This window comes from Cimex lectularius, unplaced genomic scaffold (genome assembly GCF_000648675.2).
Source record: "Cimex lectularius strain Harlan isolate CLEC.00 unplaced genomic scaffold, Clec_2.1 scaffold203, whole genome shotgun sequence".
Lineage (NCBI taxonomy): Eukaryota > Metazoa > Arthropoda > Insecta > Hemiptera > Cimicidae > Cimex > Cimex lectularius.
The window spans coordinates 918,083-936,235 of NW_019392774.1; the positions used below are offsets into that span (position 1 = coordinate 918,083).

Genomic DNA, 18,153 nt, shown 5'->3' on the forward strand with positions numbered 1-18,153 from the left:
ATTGGACATGTAATATTAACAAGGATTGACTTGACACATTGAAATAGAAACTAGGTGTTTCTGGACATATCGTACTACAAATCAGGTCTTACTGTTACATCATATTAAAAACCAGGTTTAACCTGGCTCATCGGATTAGAAATCAGGTTTTCCCCGGGGACAAGCGTTCTAGAAATCAGGTTTAACTGGCCACATCATACTACAAATCAGGTTTTGCCTGTCGCATCATATTAGAAACCATGTTTAACCTGACACAGCGTACTTGAATAAAACAGGTTTTCCTGGAGATAAGCGTACTAGAAATCAGGCTTAACTGGGCATATCATACTACAAATCAGGTTTTACCTGTCGCATCATATTTTCAAACCGGGTTTAACCTAACACATCAGACTGGAAATCAGGTTTTCCGGATACAGCCTACTATCAGGTTTAACTGGACATGTACTAGAAACCAGGTTTTACTAGACACGTTGAACCAAAATCTAGGTTTAACAGAACATATCGTACTAGAAATCAGTTTAACTAAACTACAAAACTACAAACCAGGTTTAACCTGACATACTGTGATACTAGACAGCAGGTTCTGGACATATCGCACTAGAAATGAGGTTTAACTGTTCATACCGTATTGCAAATCAGGTTTTACCTGGCACGTCATATTAGAACCAGGTTTAACCTGACACATCGTACTTAAAGAAAACAGGTTTTCCCGGGGATAAGCGTACTAGAAATCAGGTTAACTGGGCCTGTCGTACTACAAATCAGGTTTTACTTTTCACATCATCTTAGAAACCAGGTTTTATCTGGCATTCGGACTAGAAACCAGGTTTAACTGGACATGTCGTATTACAAATCAGGTTTTACCTTTCACATCATATTAGAAACCAGGTTTAACCTGACACATCGTACATGAAGAAAACAGGTTTTCCCGGAGATAAGCGTACTATAAATCAGGTTTAATTTGACATATCTTACTAAAAACCATGGTTTAATTGGCAAATCGTACTACAAATGAGATTTTACTGGATAAATCGTACTAGCAATCCATTCGACTGAACAAATCGTACTACAAATCTATGTGGAAGTATCTATGAGAGTTACTGATCAAGATGATTGGACATAAAGAACCAAATGAAGAACCAAAGCATGAAGACAAAATTGCATAATATGTATTCATAAAAATACATGTTATAATGCAGGCAAAACCAACTCTAAGCGATGACGATGTAGGTATCAAATGATAATTATAAGTTGGTCCTCCGGGCCGGATCGGGTGAAGAATAGCGTATTCAGTCTTAACAATATAGTTTTATGTACTTGATGTTGTGTGTATGATTGAATAGCATAGTTTGTTGAATATAAAAAAGTTAAACTCAAAAGTCTTTATTTTGTGTTGAGAATTCTTAGTTTATGTTTCAGCCCGTTGCAAAAGAAGCCGAAACAAAAATCAGGCCCCACTCCCTTGCAAATCATTGCAGAAGAAGCGTATCAAAGGCTAATTTACCCTGAGAAGAGTTAATTGGGAAAAAAAGCGGGGTAAAAACAAGAATTTTTTAAAACGCGAGCGTCTCGGTCGTTCTAATTAAATTTTTCCTCGTTCAGCCCATTACAAAAAAAGGGGGAAATTTAAACTTAATAAACGTTTTGAAGGTTTTCTCATTAGCGTTATCAGCCGTTACTTCATTAAACGGTCCGGGCGTCCGAGGGGGGCGAGTCGATCCTATCTCTTCAAGCGACGTCTTTTTGTCGCGAGCCCTAATTTCTCGTCGATTGCCCCATACCGTATAACGCGTTAATTAAATTAAAGCAAATTAATTATAACCGGTAACGGGTCGTTTTTCAATGGAAGAGGGAATTTATATAAAATAATCGAACGTATATCATTAAACCGTGATAACAAATCTAATTTGTACGAATTGAACGAAATTGTAAAATTAGGCCCTCCGGGCTGGATCGTATTTGAAAACATTTCATTCATCTAAATCTCGGCAGAACCACCGTTTGATCGTTAGTTTCACAGTATATGGAATGAATGCGCTCTCCTAAACTTTATCCGGCCCGGAGGACCAAAGTGTTCTATCAAATTTTGTAGGCAACGTTTTAGATTCAACGCTTTTTCGGCTTTAGAAGTTTATTTAATTTCATTTTATCATGCTCTTAAAAACGATTTAGATGAAGGAAATTATTCAAATATGACCAAGCCAGGACAACCTAATTTTTAAGGAATTCAAACAAATGAGACCCGTCATCACCGTTTGAAGATTGTATTTGATTCAATTTTAGAAACTTGCTCATCCAACGTAACCCGTTATGTGTAGTAATTAACATATGAAAAGTAGTTGTTCCTCCGGGCCGGATTGTGCAATAATAGCATTTTCAGTCTATTTGTTTTTTCTACAGTCACATACAGAGAGATATAAAGAGAGAGAACGATAGGATATCTACTTACTAAGATCTAGGAAGAAGCTAGGAATGAAGATCGAGTACCTAATACTTAACATTGAACGCTTCGGCCTCCAGGCCGGATCAGGTTTACAAGGATGCATTCATTTTATAAATAACAAACATTTAGCATATTCTCACCCTCTCTTTCTCTCTCACTCTCTCTCTCTCTCACACATACACACACACACACACTCTCACTCTCATCCGCTCTCATTTTCTACATACATATACTGTAGAAAATGTTGTACTCAATATGGTATATTATTAAATTTTCAAAACGCATGCCTCTAGAAAATGGCGCCATTTGGGAGAAAGAAATGTTTTCAAATACGATCCAGCCCGGAGGACCTAATACTTTTTAGAATACCATAGAGACCTGTTACCACTGATAAACGAAACATGTTAGGTCGATAACTAGCCAATTCAACAAACCTTTACGTATTACATGTAATAGTAGATGATTGAAAAGTTGGTTGGTCCTCCGGGCCGAAAAAAACCTTCGCGAAGTTAGGTCTTATACTATATTTGCATAGGCCTGTTTGCAATTTTCGTCGTGAGGTTTTTTATATGTTGAATTTGGTCCTCCGGGCCTGATTTTATATGGAAGACGTTTATTTCCCTCGCATTGCGACCTTTCTTAACCACTAAAATTACAAGTTTTTTTAGTCGATTGTTTGTTTTATAACCTAGAGGCCTAAAAATTGTAGTAATGTGAAAAAATATGTATGTCAGGGTTGGTTATCTCTTGTCTCGGGAGCGGTAAGTTGGTAAATTCCCATTTTAACCTTTTTCCCCCTTTTGTGTTCATACAAGACGAGACAAATTGTCGGAAAGTACGGCGATGGGATCTTTTTATCCTGTGAGAAAGTGGAAGAAAGGATTGGACAAAAATCCGAGAACCCTATCTCCATGAGATAGCGGTAATGGGATACCCTTGTCCCCGTGACCATATGCCCGGGAACGTCCGAACGTCCTGTTACGAGACCGGCTCCGTTCTATTGTTAAAAAAAAAATTCGACCCGTGCCCTTTTTCACATTCAACATTTGATGATTTAAAATCGACCTGGCGTGACTTGAAAGATTTTTCTCTCCTTTTCGCTGTAAAAGGATCAGGGCGATGACAACTGTTGAAAAATGGCCACACTCAGGCTAAAATATCTATGACACATGGTCGAAGAGGCCGTGATCATCAATTATTGACTATCCTGTTGAAAATTATTCACGCCTCGGGTTAAAAAATTCACAACCTGTTTCTAAACACAATGGACACTGAAAGGTCTGCCGGTTTTTAACGTTTTATGATTGAAATACGGCCATCGTGGGATAAGCATCGATCACATTGTCTTAACAAACATCGACCGTTAAGCTGGGGGTGTAAAACTTTTAATTGATCTCAGCCTCGACGATCTTTACGGCCCATTAATTACAATAGGCACCGTGTAGAATGATAAAACGCTTGAAAATCCTTAAATCCTTAAATGAGGAGGTATTTTCAATTAATAACAAGCCCACAGGTACAGGCTGACTTCTTTTTCTTTTTCGTGCTTTCAGCCCACGGATCTGTCCCCGCTGTTTGCTCCATTTACGATCCTCCAGTGTAAACAGACCGGCCATCTAGGAATGCCCGGCATGGGCGGTGCCTCCTGCCGACAGAGGTTATCAATAAATAAATTATTTCGAGGAGATAGGCCGAAAACGCGAGATAAGACGGGTTTCGGTTTCGTTTCCTAAGAAAATTAGAGAGAGGGGCTCAGAGATAAGCCCTTTTATTGAATTTCACTGTTTGTACACTCGAAATTTAAAGACGTCTATAGGCGGTGGTTCAGACGATCCTTCCCTGACGAAATTGGAATCCCTTGTTCAAAGAGGCACTTAACTTTATGTTTAGACACACAAAAAGCTCGATTCGAATTTAAAAAGAAACGCCCTAACAGTTTTGAAACAATGAAATTAAAAACCTAACCCTTTCAAAAAAAAAAAAAAAATAGCGGATCGGTATTTTTATACTTAGTCTTGTTGAGGTCTGCGGGGGTGATAGGTCAAATAAGTTTGGTCGTGTCCAAACAGTCTTCTCCGCTTAGTCTCGCTGGTTTGACGGGTCAGCCATTGGTGCGATTTTTACGAATAGTTAAACAACACCAGATATAATAATTTCGCCAGGAGGTGGTCAGAAATAGTTACGAATTAATGGTGATGAAAGGAGTTTTATGTAGTACCATCTCTAATCATCCATAATAATCTCAATCTACCCATTCTTAACCTTCCCTCCTACCCATCTTTAACTATAACGACCGAAAGCTACAGCGTTGTCTTGTGGGTAACCGCCTCCTACCTATTATCAACCTTTCCTACTCATCTCTAACAATAGCCCAAAACTATAGCTAGGTTTGGAGTAATGTCACCATCTCTATGCAACCTTAACCATCACTAACCTTCTCTAACCCAAAGTATGGTGATACTTGGAATTCAACCATCTCTAAACATAATCTAAAACTATAGCAATGTCTGGAGTAATGTCACCATCTCTACCCAACCTTAGCCATTACTAACCGTCTCTAAACTTCTCTAACCCAAAGTATGGTGATATTTGGATGCAACCATCCTATTCATCTCTAATAATAGCCCAAAACTATAGCAATGTCTGGAGTAATGTCACCATCTCTACCCAACCTTAACTGTCTCTAAACTTCTCTAACCCCAAGTATAGTGATATTTGGAATGCAACCATCCTTATCCATAAACCAAACGATCATAACATTGCGAGTGTAACCATCTATATCCATTTATGTCAATCTGCGCTTATGTTCTAATCATAATCCACACTATCGTAATATTGCGATGTAATCATCTCTATCCAACTTTGACAATCCCTAACCGACTGTATTCATCTTTAACCATCAATATTCATTTATCGCCACCCGTACTTATTTCTAACCATAATCCAAACTATCGTAATATTACACTGTGTACCCATCTCTGTCCAACCGAAAGAATCCTTAACCGTCTCTATCCATCCGGAGTATAGCCATCAATAAACATCCCTAACTTTAACTGGCGGTTAACAAACCCCGACAGGCTCACCGGCGGCAGAAAGCGCAATATGACGCAATTCGTATGATCGGCCAAACCAGCGAGATCAGGAAGATCAGGACAGACCATCACCTATCAGACCAAGAGATGGATTTTCACTAATCGTTAAAACAAACAACAAAATTTATAAGTCATTTTTATGTTTTATGTAAATGAATGCAAGTCGTACGCAGTCATTTTTTATCGTGCAATTTATTAGGGTTTTCTGAGGAATTTATTTGGTTTTATATATTTTCTGGCTTATTTTAACATCATATGTAAATAAGGCAGTGAAATTTATGTTCATTATAGGAATCATGAGTCATGGTAAAAATAGTTATGGTGATGGATTTTTATGAATAAATTTGATATTTATTGGAATTGGTTCAAATGATGGCATACATTTTTCATGGATTTCGAAACTAAGGGCCCCCCCAGGGTGTGAAAAAGCAGAAAAAAGGCTGCTTTTCACGGCGTCCGTTGAACCTGGAGAGCTTTCACTAATTTGAATAGCGCCGCGAGTTGTCCTCCAGCCAGTTCGCCTATTTTGGAAGTCATTGCGGAACATCTGGCTTATCCCGTCCACCCGGAGGCCGTCGTCGCTCGGGGGGAAAATCCTTCTGGACGTGAAAATCCCCGAGACCGAAAGTCGAATCCACGGATTCCCCGGTACCCTTAGCCTTGTTAACACAATTTGACAGTTTAATTTTATTTTGAGGAGAACAGGGAACGAAGACGGTCCCGGCCCGTGCCAAATCCAATTTAAAAATTCCAAAGCCAAGTTGCGAATTAATTCGCAAAATCGAATTACCCGTCCCTTTCTCTTCATGACGGACTGTGATGTAAAAGGCGTGACATTTAAAAACCTCTGTCGACTCGCCTTATTAATTTGACGCCGGTTTTCAGCCGAAATATGTAAATCAAAATTAACTCCGGCCTGTGAAAGCCATTCTGAAAACACTCGGATCGATCTGGATGATCACGACGTTACGTCTGTCTTTTTTTTACTAAATCCTACAACACTGCCAAATAAACATCATTATAGCTTGAAAGAAGGATAAATAAATAAATTGGGTGGGCTACATTCGTGTAGTTTCATAATCACTCCGCCTCTTTTACCTTTAGAAGAAAACGTATTAAACCGACAGACAAAAGCCGGAAGAATTAAAGATCAAAAACACTTTCTCTAAAAAAATATGCAAGTATTGAATAAGATGGCACACTCCGGAGGTACGAAGACATCCGATGAGACGTCACTGCGTCAGACACACACCATCCGTGTACCTCTGAAATAAAAAAGGCCAAACAGCTCCGGCCAGTAAGAGTATTGATTAATTGTATATACAGTTCCAATTAGGCGAAGAGTTACGACAAGTTGCACAACCGATGATATATTATTAAGGAAAGAGTTCTCATTTTAAGCTCTGAAATGTTTTTAGTTCCACTTATAGGACAAGTCCAAGGACTACCTTGCGAAGACCAGCTGTAAGATGATGACCGTTTAGGACCAACCTGGTCCGCCTATTACCGCAGGTTTGTCAATAGCTACTTTTCGTCTTAAATAATCGGTTAGCGAGGATATAAGACATCCACGACAGGTTCTAAATGTCCCAAGACAAATATTCAGTTGGGAAACGTTCAAGGTTGGTTAATGATGTTCAAAGCTACACAGCACATATCACTGGTTAGGAGGAATATCGTTTAGTGATGGATACTTATTGTAAAACCATAATTGTTCGGGATACGTAAGAATATGCAGGTACAGTCAAGCATAAGAAAGATGGTTATCCATCACATATCACTATAGTTGGAATGGTTAATGATGGTTAAGAAAGAATAGGATTGTTACAGATACTTTTGATTTGAGATGTTTAGAATTGTCTCACCCTTAACCCTCCGCAATCAACTCTAGCCAAAACCTAATCGTGTGGAGTGTGACCATCCGTAGCAATCCTCAACTATCACTAATCTGGACTATCAGAAGGGTAAGCATCTTCCAACAAATACCCAACCATACCTAAATCCCAGACCTAAAGCGATGTCTTGGTCGTCCAACCATCTCTACTATTTTTAACCATCCCTACTATCTCTTTACAAAACTCAAATGTACGGATTATAGCTATCCGTACTCATCCTTCACGATCTCTAATCATATATAACCGTCCTTACCCATTTCCAAACACAACCTAAACTGTCATGATATCTGGAGGGTAACCATCTCCTACTCATTCTCAACCCTACTTACCCAACTCTGACCATAACTCAAAGCATGTCTGAGGTATAACTATCTCTACCCATTCTCAACTTTCCCCACTTATCTCTAACTATAACCCAAAGCATGCCTTAGGTGTAACCATCTCCTACTCATTCTCAACCCTACTTACCCAACTCTAACCATAACTCAAAGCATGTCTGAGGTGTAACTATCTCTACCCATTCTCAACCCTACTTACCCAACTCTGACCATAACTCAAAGCATGTCCGAGGTGTAACTATCTCTAAACATTCTCAGCTTTCCCAACTTATCTCTAACTATAACTCAAAGAATGTCTGAGATGCAACAATCTCTAGCCATTCTCAACCCTCCCAACCAATCTCTAACCATAATATCTCAACCCTCCCTACCAATCTCTGGCCATAACTCAAAGAATGTCTGAGGTGCAACAATGCTTAGCCATTCTCAACCCTCCCTACCAATCTCTAACTATACCTCAAATCGAATCTGAGGTGTAACTATCTCTACCCATTCTGAACCCTCCCTACCAATCTCTCTAACCCATATGTGTCGAATGAAATCATCCCTATCCATCCTTAACCATCACTACCATAGCCCACAACTGATGATATCTTCAGGGTAACCACCTTCAACCTCAACGTACAGGATGTTTTGTGTGTAAACTTCTCTACTCATTCTCAAACGTCACGATCTTTTAAAACCTTTTACATTTATATTATTTCTCCGTTTGGCAAATTAGAAAAAGATATCGGCATCTTCAGTGTTCGTTCTTGTTCAACTGTCGTGTATTTCCTTTTCATTCTTCCACTCAATTGACTTCGAGATTTGCAACGACGAAACACGCCCCCGTCTGAATACTAAAAAGCGTCAATCCGATCATTATTTCACTATGTCCACTTGGATGAACGCGTAAAGAAATAATATCGCCAACGTCGGAGACCGGTTTCGGACCGCTTATTCGTAATTATTCATCGACCTATTTGCCCACTCGCCCCCCCCCCGGTTGGAATTTCTCCATTAAAAACCTCCCCAAGACCGTTATTTAAGATTTGAATGTTATCTTTTTTTATTCAGTGTTTTGTAAAAATATTTTGGGGATTTACCTTGAGCAGTGTCAGTCTGGAGCGCCAGTAAGGCGACGAGGAGGAGCACGGCCATCTCACTGACACATCTTCCTTTCACCACCTGGAACCTAAAAATAACAAATAAAGTTATAACAAAATAAACGGGGTATCACAAACATACGTTTTTTACCATTCGTCTATAGAATTGTTTTAAATAATTAATAAATTTGTATCTAATTTTAAAAAAAATTGTGTTGACATATCTCTCTAAGACACCTTGTAGATATAATAGATAAATTATTATATATATTATTAAGCTGAATTTCACTGATCCGGCCCGGAGGACCAATAAAATTTGAATAATAATTTAGGGCTCATACAAGCGGTTACTCGCGCTTTTATACGCACATGGATGTATATGTAAAGATGGCAGAAAGAGCAGAGAGAAAAAGAAAGAGAAAGAATGTGAGAGGGATTTTGAGTATTCTCTCTCTCCCTCTCTCTCTCCCTCTCTCTCTCCCTCTCTCTCTCTCCCTCTCTCTCCCCCCCTCTCTCTCTCCCTATTTTTCTCTGTCCCTTTCATCATTCTCGCCCCCTCCCTCCTACGTCATTCTGTTTTTACACCATATTACATTCATATACGTATTTTATTAGTCCTCCGGGTCGGATCGAATGTTCAGATAAGGATTCAGTGTAAATATACATCGTGTGTTATAAAGAATATACACGCTGGTCTATATTTATCCTTTTCTTGCATTTTGCAACTAGTAAACAACCTCCACTGCAGTGCAACAAAGAGAGAGAACTAGATTGGTTTGAAAAAATTGTAAATAAAAAATGTAAACTTAAACATCAAACTTGCAAAAATAGTATAGTACAGATTTTGATTTACCTCCAATTTTAAATATGTACCTAAATAATATTTGACGTACAAATTAATCAAATTAATTAATTTAAACACTTGATTATTTAACTGTATTGTTAATTTATTTATGTATAAAAAGACTTCTTACATTATTTATTAAGTTAATATTTAGTTCTTTAATTTTTAGTTCAAAACCATCGTCTCACTGGAACGTAGCGTTGGCGGTGGATCGGTGGGTTCACTCTAGAAGTGTTTTTAATTACTACTGATGATGAGCGTAATGCTTGAAATCCGGATCGTTGTAAACAAAAAATCTGCGAGTACAAGAACCATTAACAAAAAGTGAATCTACATACTCACCCCTTCATAATTTCTATAATCATTTCCTTATCCTCAATAGCGCCGTTTTATAGAGGCATGCACTTGGGAAAATTAATATAAAACATCTTGTTCATAAAATTTTCTACAGTATTATAATGAAGAGAGGGAGAGAGAGAGAGAGAGTGAGAGGCATAGAGAGAGAGAGAGTATACTGAAAGCTTGATCGGTACTTTCACAATTTATAAGATGAACTTATTCTTCTAAGCCTGATGAAGCATTTAATCTGTACATGAATTATTTTATAGGCAAGTATTCAAACTATTATAGTTTATTTTATGTTATTTTGCACAAATTTGTAAATTCTTTTCAGGAATTTTTTCAAAATTCATTGCAGTTTATAATGAGATGGTGAGAAATTTTAATTTTATGTGCATGTATTCTATAAAATTGTTAGTAAATTTTGTAATTATATAATTTTCTCTCTTTATTGATTTGTTAGAGGTTAAATGAATGTAAAATTTTATTTAGTTATTATTACTATTCCACATTCAGCTTAAATTTTCTATTTTTATTGGGTTTTTTTATTATTACATATATATGATCATTTAGAAGCGCATGTATGTAAGTTCAAACTGTAAAATGTTCGTTTCTTGTTGAGTTTAAGAAAGGTCAAATTGACTTAACTCTGCGAGATTTGTAAAATTAAATCGTTTATCAAATTAAATCTCTCTCTTTCTCTTCCTCTCTCTGACTCTCCCTCTCTTTCTGACTCTCTCTCTCTCTCTCTCTCTGACTCTATCTATCTCTCTCTCTTTCTCTTTCTCTCTCTCTCTTTCAGTCTCACTCTCTCTGTGTCTGTTTCTCTTTCTCTCTCGCACTCTCTCTCACTCCTCTCTCTCCCTCCCTCTCTCTCTCTCTCTCTCTCTCTCTCTCTCTCTCTNTCTTTCTCTCTCGCACTCTCTCTCACTCCTCTCTCTCACTCTCTCTCTCTCTCTCTCTCTCTCTCTCTCTCTCTCTCTCTCTGACTCTCTCTCCACCTCTATCTCTATCCCTATAATTTGTCAGTTGACATTCCGATTTTATTGTTCTCAGGGCCGGATAGAGTATATAGTAATTCGAACATATTTATATGCACGTGTACATTTACATAATCATCCCCTTCCTTTATTGTTTATCCAGTAAGAGTACCTCTAATAAAATTTCGAGAAAGATAGGTTCAGAAATATACGATTCCAGTGGAAAGAATTTAAAAGGGAGAGATATCTTATCATCTTTCCCAATCGTATGGAAAGTTGAAGGAAGCGAGAACAGACGTATACAAGGGGCAAGCGGCATGTCTGGCGTATCAGCTAAACGATCCTAGCTTGGAGGTTTCTCTTTTGAGTGTATTTCATGCCGGAAAAACCGACGGTGGCAATTTTGTCGAAATTGTTTGTGAATCCTGCGTCTACTCAGCAAACAAACCACGTCCTCTCTCGACAGGGTCCCGTCGTTTGTCCGGTTTCCAAATCCCTTGGGGCGTTGGGTGTATTCCGCCCCCTGGCTCCGCACGACGTGGAAATTCGGCCCGATTAGCTTTTCACGGCTCGGTACGAATTCCGCTGTAGAATTTAAAACTACTGTTAATAATAAACAACAGGGATCGGGGAGCGATTTGGTCCGAGGCGACGGGCCGGAGTGGTATGGGGTAAAAAATGAGAATAGAACGAGAGAAATTATGCAAATTTCCACTGATATAATATTCATTTCGGCCGGCGGAATTGATTACACGGCCGGTCTAAAAAAGGGTAAAAACGCCCGGTAATTGAGCGATCCGATAAATTAGGCCGGTCGAAATCGGCGGCTATAAACAGAACGGGCAAATCCTTCCCCGGCTGTCCGCACAGAAAATCCCCCTTTTCAGAGAGACTTTGACAGTTTTCATCATCCTTTCACGAACCAGGTCGACGGACCAATCGGCAGAATTGTTAGCGAAGTCTGCCGACTTGCAAAATGGCCGGCTGCTTAAGCATTCAGCAGGTCTACTATCATCAGCCGGTGTGCCGCTGTGTCAGCACTCTTTTCTTTCCAATCCGCTCCATTTTTAACAACACTCTACAACAAACAAGCTTGTTCAAAAAAAGAACAGTTTCCTTTGTGTACAATCAGACAAAACAACGCCAAAGGGTCAGTTTTCCCATTAATCCTAGGCTTCGGAGTCGCACCCCGTATTTCTTTTCCCTGTTCCTTTCCCTTCTGTTTTCATGAGGTCCAGATACGGCTAATTTATATGTTAATAAACGGCAAATTGGTACAAATCTCTATCTCATTCAGTCACTCAATCTCTTTCCCTATTACCTATCTGTGTCATTTCAATCACTGTTTAACTATTACACAACTTCTTCTCTCTCTCTCACTATCCCTTTTTCCATTTGAATAATCGTTCTCCTTTTTTTTAAACTAAGATCGTCTTTCTCATTTCACCTCCTTCTTTCCTAAGGTTATATACAAAATACCTACATATATTAACAATAAACCCTACCCAGTCTCGATCCGGCCCGGATGACCAAATGAATACGTATTTTAATATATGTGAGTTGGATTTTACATCGGATCACAGTACAACCCTGACAAACATCCTATCATCATTAAAAAAATTATAGTACGGTACAGTTAGCTTTACGACCTTCCGGATAGCGACCAATATTGGTCTATTGTGTAATCTACATCACTGACTAGAACTCCACAAGCTTAAGAGTTTTTAACATATCCCGAAGTTTGGTAAGAGCGTATGTATCCTTTGAATCTTGGCTTTTCCTCTTCCGGAAAAAAAGGAAATCCAGTGGACAAGACTTAAAAAGTCAACACTGTTTTCCACCTCTATTTCATGTTTGGGCAATAAGCAATATGTACGTTGGGTTTGAATTGAGGTCAGCTGAGATTATAAAACGAAACGGCCCATTTTCGTTAGGCACCGAGACCAATATTGGTCGATTCTGTAATTTTCATCTTTGTCTAGAACTCTTCAAAAAGCTTATAACTTTTTACCAGATCCTAAAACTTTGATGAGACCTGCGTATCCTCCTACCCTTGACTTTTCCTCTTCCAGAAAAAAGGGAAATTTAGCGGACAAGACTTAAAAAGTCAACACTGTTTTCCCCTTCATTTCAAGCTTAGGCAACACTGTATTCAACACTGATCAAAATGTATATTTGTAAGTACAGACTACCATGACTATGACCGCCAGAAGACTAAAAACGAAACGGCACAATGATTAAATTAAAAATTAACACAATTGAACCATACTGTTTATTCGCGATACTTTTCGCGCGTCGAGTCAGAGCGAGGCGAAGCGGACCCCGACACGCGCAGAATTACGATATGTCCCTCGCCAAACGGTGTATTCCTCTCTATCATAATCTGTCGGAATGAATAGTGGGCTCCTGACGTCGGGCTAGCAATACTAATGATGATTTGGGTATTGATTGCCTTTGGCGCTACGACCCGGGTACGCTATTATTCGCGATTTATGGCCAATACCAATTTAACAATTGGCCCAATTACGGGTTTGTGGGCAACCCAGGCACGGACTGTTCAAAAGCTCGGGAAAAAATCGTAATCTATTTAATTTCCCTATATTTATGATTCTTCGGAAAAAAATGAATATATTCACTATATTTGTATTAGGACGAAAAATAAAATGAATGAGGAAGAAAACAGTATAGGTGTATTGCTGGAAATGGGAGCCAAATAAGACAAATATTAAAAAAGCGAACTTAACAATAGAAGAAGAGGATAGTTGGGCCAATTACCCAATCCAGCCCGGAGGACCAATAAAATACATAAATCAATAAACACGCACATTAGTTTACATGTGTAAGTATATATATTTTATTTTATGAAAGGTGAGTAGTTGGGAGGGAAAGAGAAGGAGAGTGAGGGAAAGAGAAGATAAGGAGAGTTAGATAAAAAATCAGAAAAAGTAATGAGTTTGTGTTTTTTGGTTGCATGAGTTTTAAAAAATATATATTGGTTTTAAAAACCCCGTTTACACTGGTGTCCGTATTTTATTGGTCATCCGGGCCGGATAAGGTTGGTAGAGTTTTCCTGAGTGCAGACGCATTTAAAAACAGACCCATATATTTTTTATAACAAAAAAGATAAAAGAAAAGGAATATTTAAAAAATTTAAGAGCGTTCTGAGAACTGGTCGTCAATCTAACGGCATCATTACCGATCACTATCGGGCCATCCAATGAAACTAAAAAAGGAATTTTTAGAAAATAAATGTACATAATATAAAGCAGAGAGTGAGACAGAGATAAGTCCGTTTTTAAAGACTAGTCATGGAAAATTTAAAATAAAACATCACCCGCTCCGAGGGTTGATCGTATACGAATGTTTTTACTGATCCTATCACTCCTGTCAAGGCAAGGAATTTTCAAAAATAAATATATATAAAACAGATAGTGATATAGGCGGCAAATTTTTTTGATATTTTATTCAGACTGAACAAGTTTGGTCCTCCGGGCCTGATTAATCTAAAGATGCGTTTGGTTTTATTTATTCCACACTACAATAAAATATGTGGTATGTCGCTTATAAGATTAAGGATTTATCCATCCGCTCGGAAGACCACTGCTTTCACGAATTGCTATTTCTTTGAATTAACTATATTTAAAGACGATATTGGACTTTAAATCTATTATTATATACATATTCGATACACTATTATTACACTCATACATATAAATAATTATTATATACATACTTGATCCGGCCCGGAGGACCACAAATTCAGTCTAAAAGGGAGGATTCTTCCTATAAACTATCAATGCTCGATCTTTCTGATTGACATTGTTACTATTGATACTGCGTTTTATTTTAAAGTTTTGCACGTATGTTGTGCATTGCTGAATTTTATGTAAGTGCATATGTACATGTGAGCCAACCCGGAGGGCCATAAATTAATATAAGTAACATATAATTATCGTCGAGCGTTCTGATAGTTGATAATGACATCTGCCATTTGTTATTTTACGCTTAGGTTTACATCGTAACTGAACATTCTGTTTTTTGTTTTTTCGAATTTTATGTAACTGTATTCGTCATAGACACCCGATCCGGCCCGGAGGACCTTGACTTTCTATCTAAATAAAATATTAAAGATGGTCACTTATTCCTGCTGAATAATATTTTTTATTGTTGATTTTATATTTACAGTTATATACCTGGATATTTTTTGTTTTTGAATTTTTATGTAAGTGTATCCTGCAAAAATTAAATTGTTCCAACACTAATTAAGGTGTTGGATTTTTATTTAAGTCTTAAAACATAAGATTTGTATAGTTTTTCTTTAAATAATTATAAATTTGTTAGAGTAATACTAAATTATATGGATGTATATTTTGTGATGCAAATAATCATCATAGGCACTGAGAGTAGATGATCTATCTATCGTGTATTCTGCATATAAACTCGATCCGACCCGAAGGATTTTTTTACTTGAATTATATATATATATAATATATATGTACATATTTTATGGTACGGCCCGGACATTCTCTACTTGCACCCACTGATTAATATTTTTGTTATTGATTATACGTTTTATTAAGTGTATTTTGTATATAAAACCGATTCGGTTCGGAAGTCCACAACATTAAGTCCTAATAACATAAGATTTGTAAATTTTCTCTTTAACCTAAGTTTGTTAGTAAAACACTAAGTTTTACGCAGGTATATTTATTGATCCGGCCCGGAGGACCACTGCTTTAATCTAAATTACATACTAACGATCTGATGCTTGATTCTTCTTAATAGTATTTTTATGGATGATTGTATGCCTTGCATTATAGTTGTTGAACTTGTGTGGCAAACACACAAGTACTTGTACATTGAATTTATTAAGTAATTCAGCAGAATGTAAAAAAAAAAAATTATTTATTTTTGTTTGTTTTTTGTTTTCATTTATCAAGTAGAAATATTTTTCGGATAAAGAAGGTGAGGTGAACAGTGAGTGAGTGAGAGAGAGAGGAGAGAGACAGAGAGAGAAAGAGAGATAGAAGAAGGAGAAGAAAATAAATAAAACAACGGCGTTCTGAGAGTATAGTTATTCTAATCTATATATCTAATCTTATCTTCCAGGATGTACCTAACGAAAATTTTACAATACGGTCGAAGGTATTTTTTGCACATTTGTACTTTATTGTCATAGAATTTTTTTAATAGCCATTTCACCCCCGGCCTGGAGGGCCGCAAATTCTAACAAAATAGCGTAGGATTTTCATTTCAAACAAACCATCTATTTTTCTTACTTATTAATATTTTTATTCTAGATATACTTTACAACTATACCCAGATGGGTTGTTGAACCTTTATGTAAGTGTATTATGTATAAAAATTTGATCCGGCCCGGAGGACCATTTTCAATCCAAATTAACAAAACAACTCTGAAATTTGTTTCTATTTACTTACATTTTTATTTTTGATTATTCGCTTTGTATTACAGTCATTTAAGTGAATATAAAAGTAATAAAAAAGTGAATATAAATATAAAGATCGCATAATTTTTCATATTGGCTGATAGCGTAAATTTTTTTCTTCAAAAGAACGATATCACGATTTGTTCCTACTTATTAATATATTTATTCTTGATGATACTCAATAACTATACACAAATGTGTTGACGAACATTTATGTAAATTTATTATGTAAATAAACTCGATCCGGGCCGGAGGATCGCAAATTCACCCAACATTGCGGTAGATTTTTTCTTCAAACTAAAGATCTCACAAATTGTTTCTACTGGTTATTAAATTTATTCTTGATAATATTGTACAACTATCCACAGATGCGTTGTTAGACTTTTATTTCAATTCATTCTGTACATAAATTCGAAATGACCCGGAGGACCGCAAATACAGTCTCAATACCGCAAATTTTTCCCTTGAAAATAACTATCCCACATTTTGTTTCTACTGGTCAATATATTTATTATTGATAATACTGTACTACTATATACAGATGTGTTGAACTTTTATGNGACCCGGAGGACCGCAAATTCAGTCAACATCGCGTTGGATTTTCCTTCAAACTAACCATCTTAAAAGTATTCATCTTGACGATATTTTAATTTTTAATTGAGCCTCGAAACTATAAACAGATGTGTTGTTGAACTTTTACGTAAGTTTAGCATGTACATAAATTTGATCCGGCCCGGAGGACCGCAAATTTTGTCTAGCTAGCTTAAATTTTTCCCTTGAAACAAACAATCTCAAATTTTTTCTACTGATCGATATTTTTGTTCATGATTGTAATGTACAACACTGTATTATAGATTTTATATTCTATACCGGAGGACCACAAATTCAGTCTAAATAGGACGTAGGACTTTTTCCTTTCATGGACTTTATGTTTACTTGTTCTTCATTTTCATAGGGGTATTTTTTTAAAGTCAGCTTTTTTCTCTTATATTTGACATGGAAAATGTGATAAAATATAAACAATTTCCCATATATTAACAATTAACGTTTTATTTTTAGGCATTTTTTACCTGTCGATTGCGATTTTTTAATCCGAAACTTAGGTGGGGGGAAAAACAGCAGCGCACAAAAACTCCCGCCGAACTCGCGAAACACCGGAAAAAAATACAACAAAAAAACAAAACAAAGAAATTAAAGAACAAATTTTCTCCCGTCAAACACGCGATCTCTGAACGGCGAGGCAGCACGGACCAGTCGGAGCTGTGGTTTGTCACTGGCATAGGGTCCCGGGCCGGCGGGCGTACTGGGTTCTCGGGTTCTTCGGGTCCCGTCGGCCTCGTCCGCCTCCCCTCCTGGTTCCGGGATCTCGTATCCAGGGAGATGGTCGACGGGGAGGAAGCACTCCCGGGTATCCAGACGCAGAACCCAAAACACTAAACAAAAAAGTTTTTCCGATTTTTGTACCATTTTCTACCTTTTAACTAGGGTTTTCATCCAAACATAAAACACATTTGCATAAAACCGCAAAACAAAACAAAAATTCAATCAAAACCACGTCAACCATACTTGTGCAAAACCGGTTGTAACTCCGATAATTATTATATGATAATATTATGCTAATTTTAATTCAAAGCACGTCCGTACACATGTTTGATTCTATTTAGTTTGATGCATGTTAAGAGGAGAACAA

The 18,153-nt window shown here is 37.3% G+C and overlaps 1 protein-coding gene across 2 annotated transcripts in view; it reads right to left on the reverse strand.

The window, feature by feature from the left end:
* Positions 1-17,747, reverse strand: part of LOC106666012 (roundabout homolog 2-like) — a 353,928-nt gene extending 336,181 nt beyond the window's left edge. For both annotated transcript variants that reach the window (XM_014392873.2, XM_014392874.2), the window contains exons 1-2: positions 17,534-17,747; positions 8,854-8,942 (exon numbers count right to left, since the gene is read on the reverse strand). In XM_014392873.2, the coding sequence (XP_014248359.1) occupies positions 8,854-8,908 (55 nt within the window). In that variant the 5' untranslated portion in view covers positions 8,909-8,942; positions 17,534-17,747. The remainder of the gene's footprint in view (positions 1-8,853; positions 8,943-17,533) is intronic.
* Between the last annotated feature and the right edge of the window lie 406 nt (positions 17,748-18,153).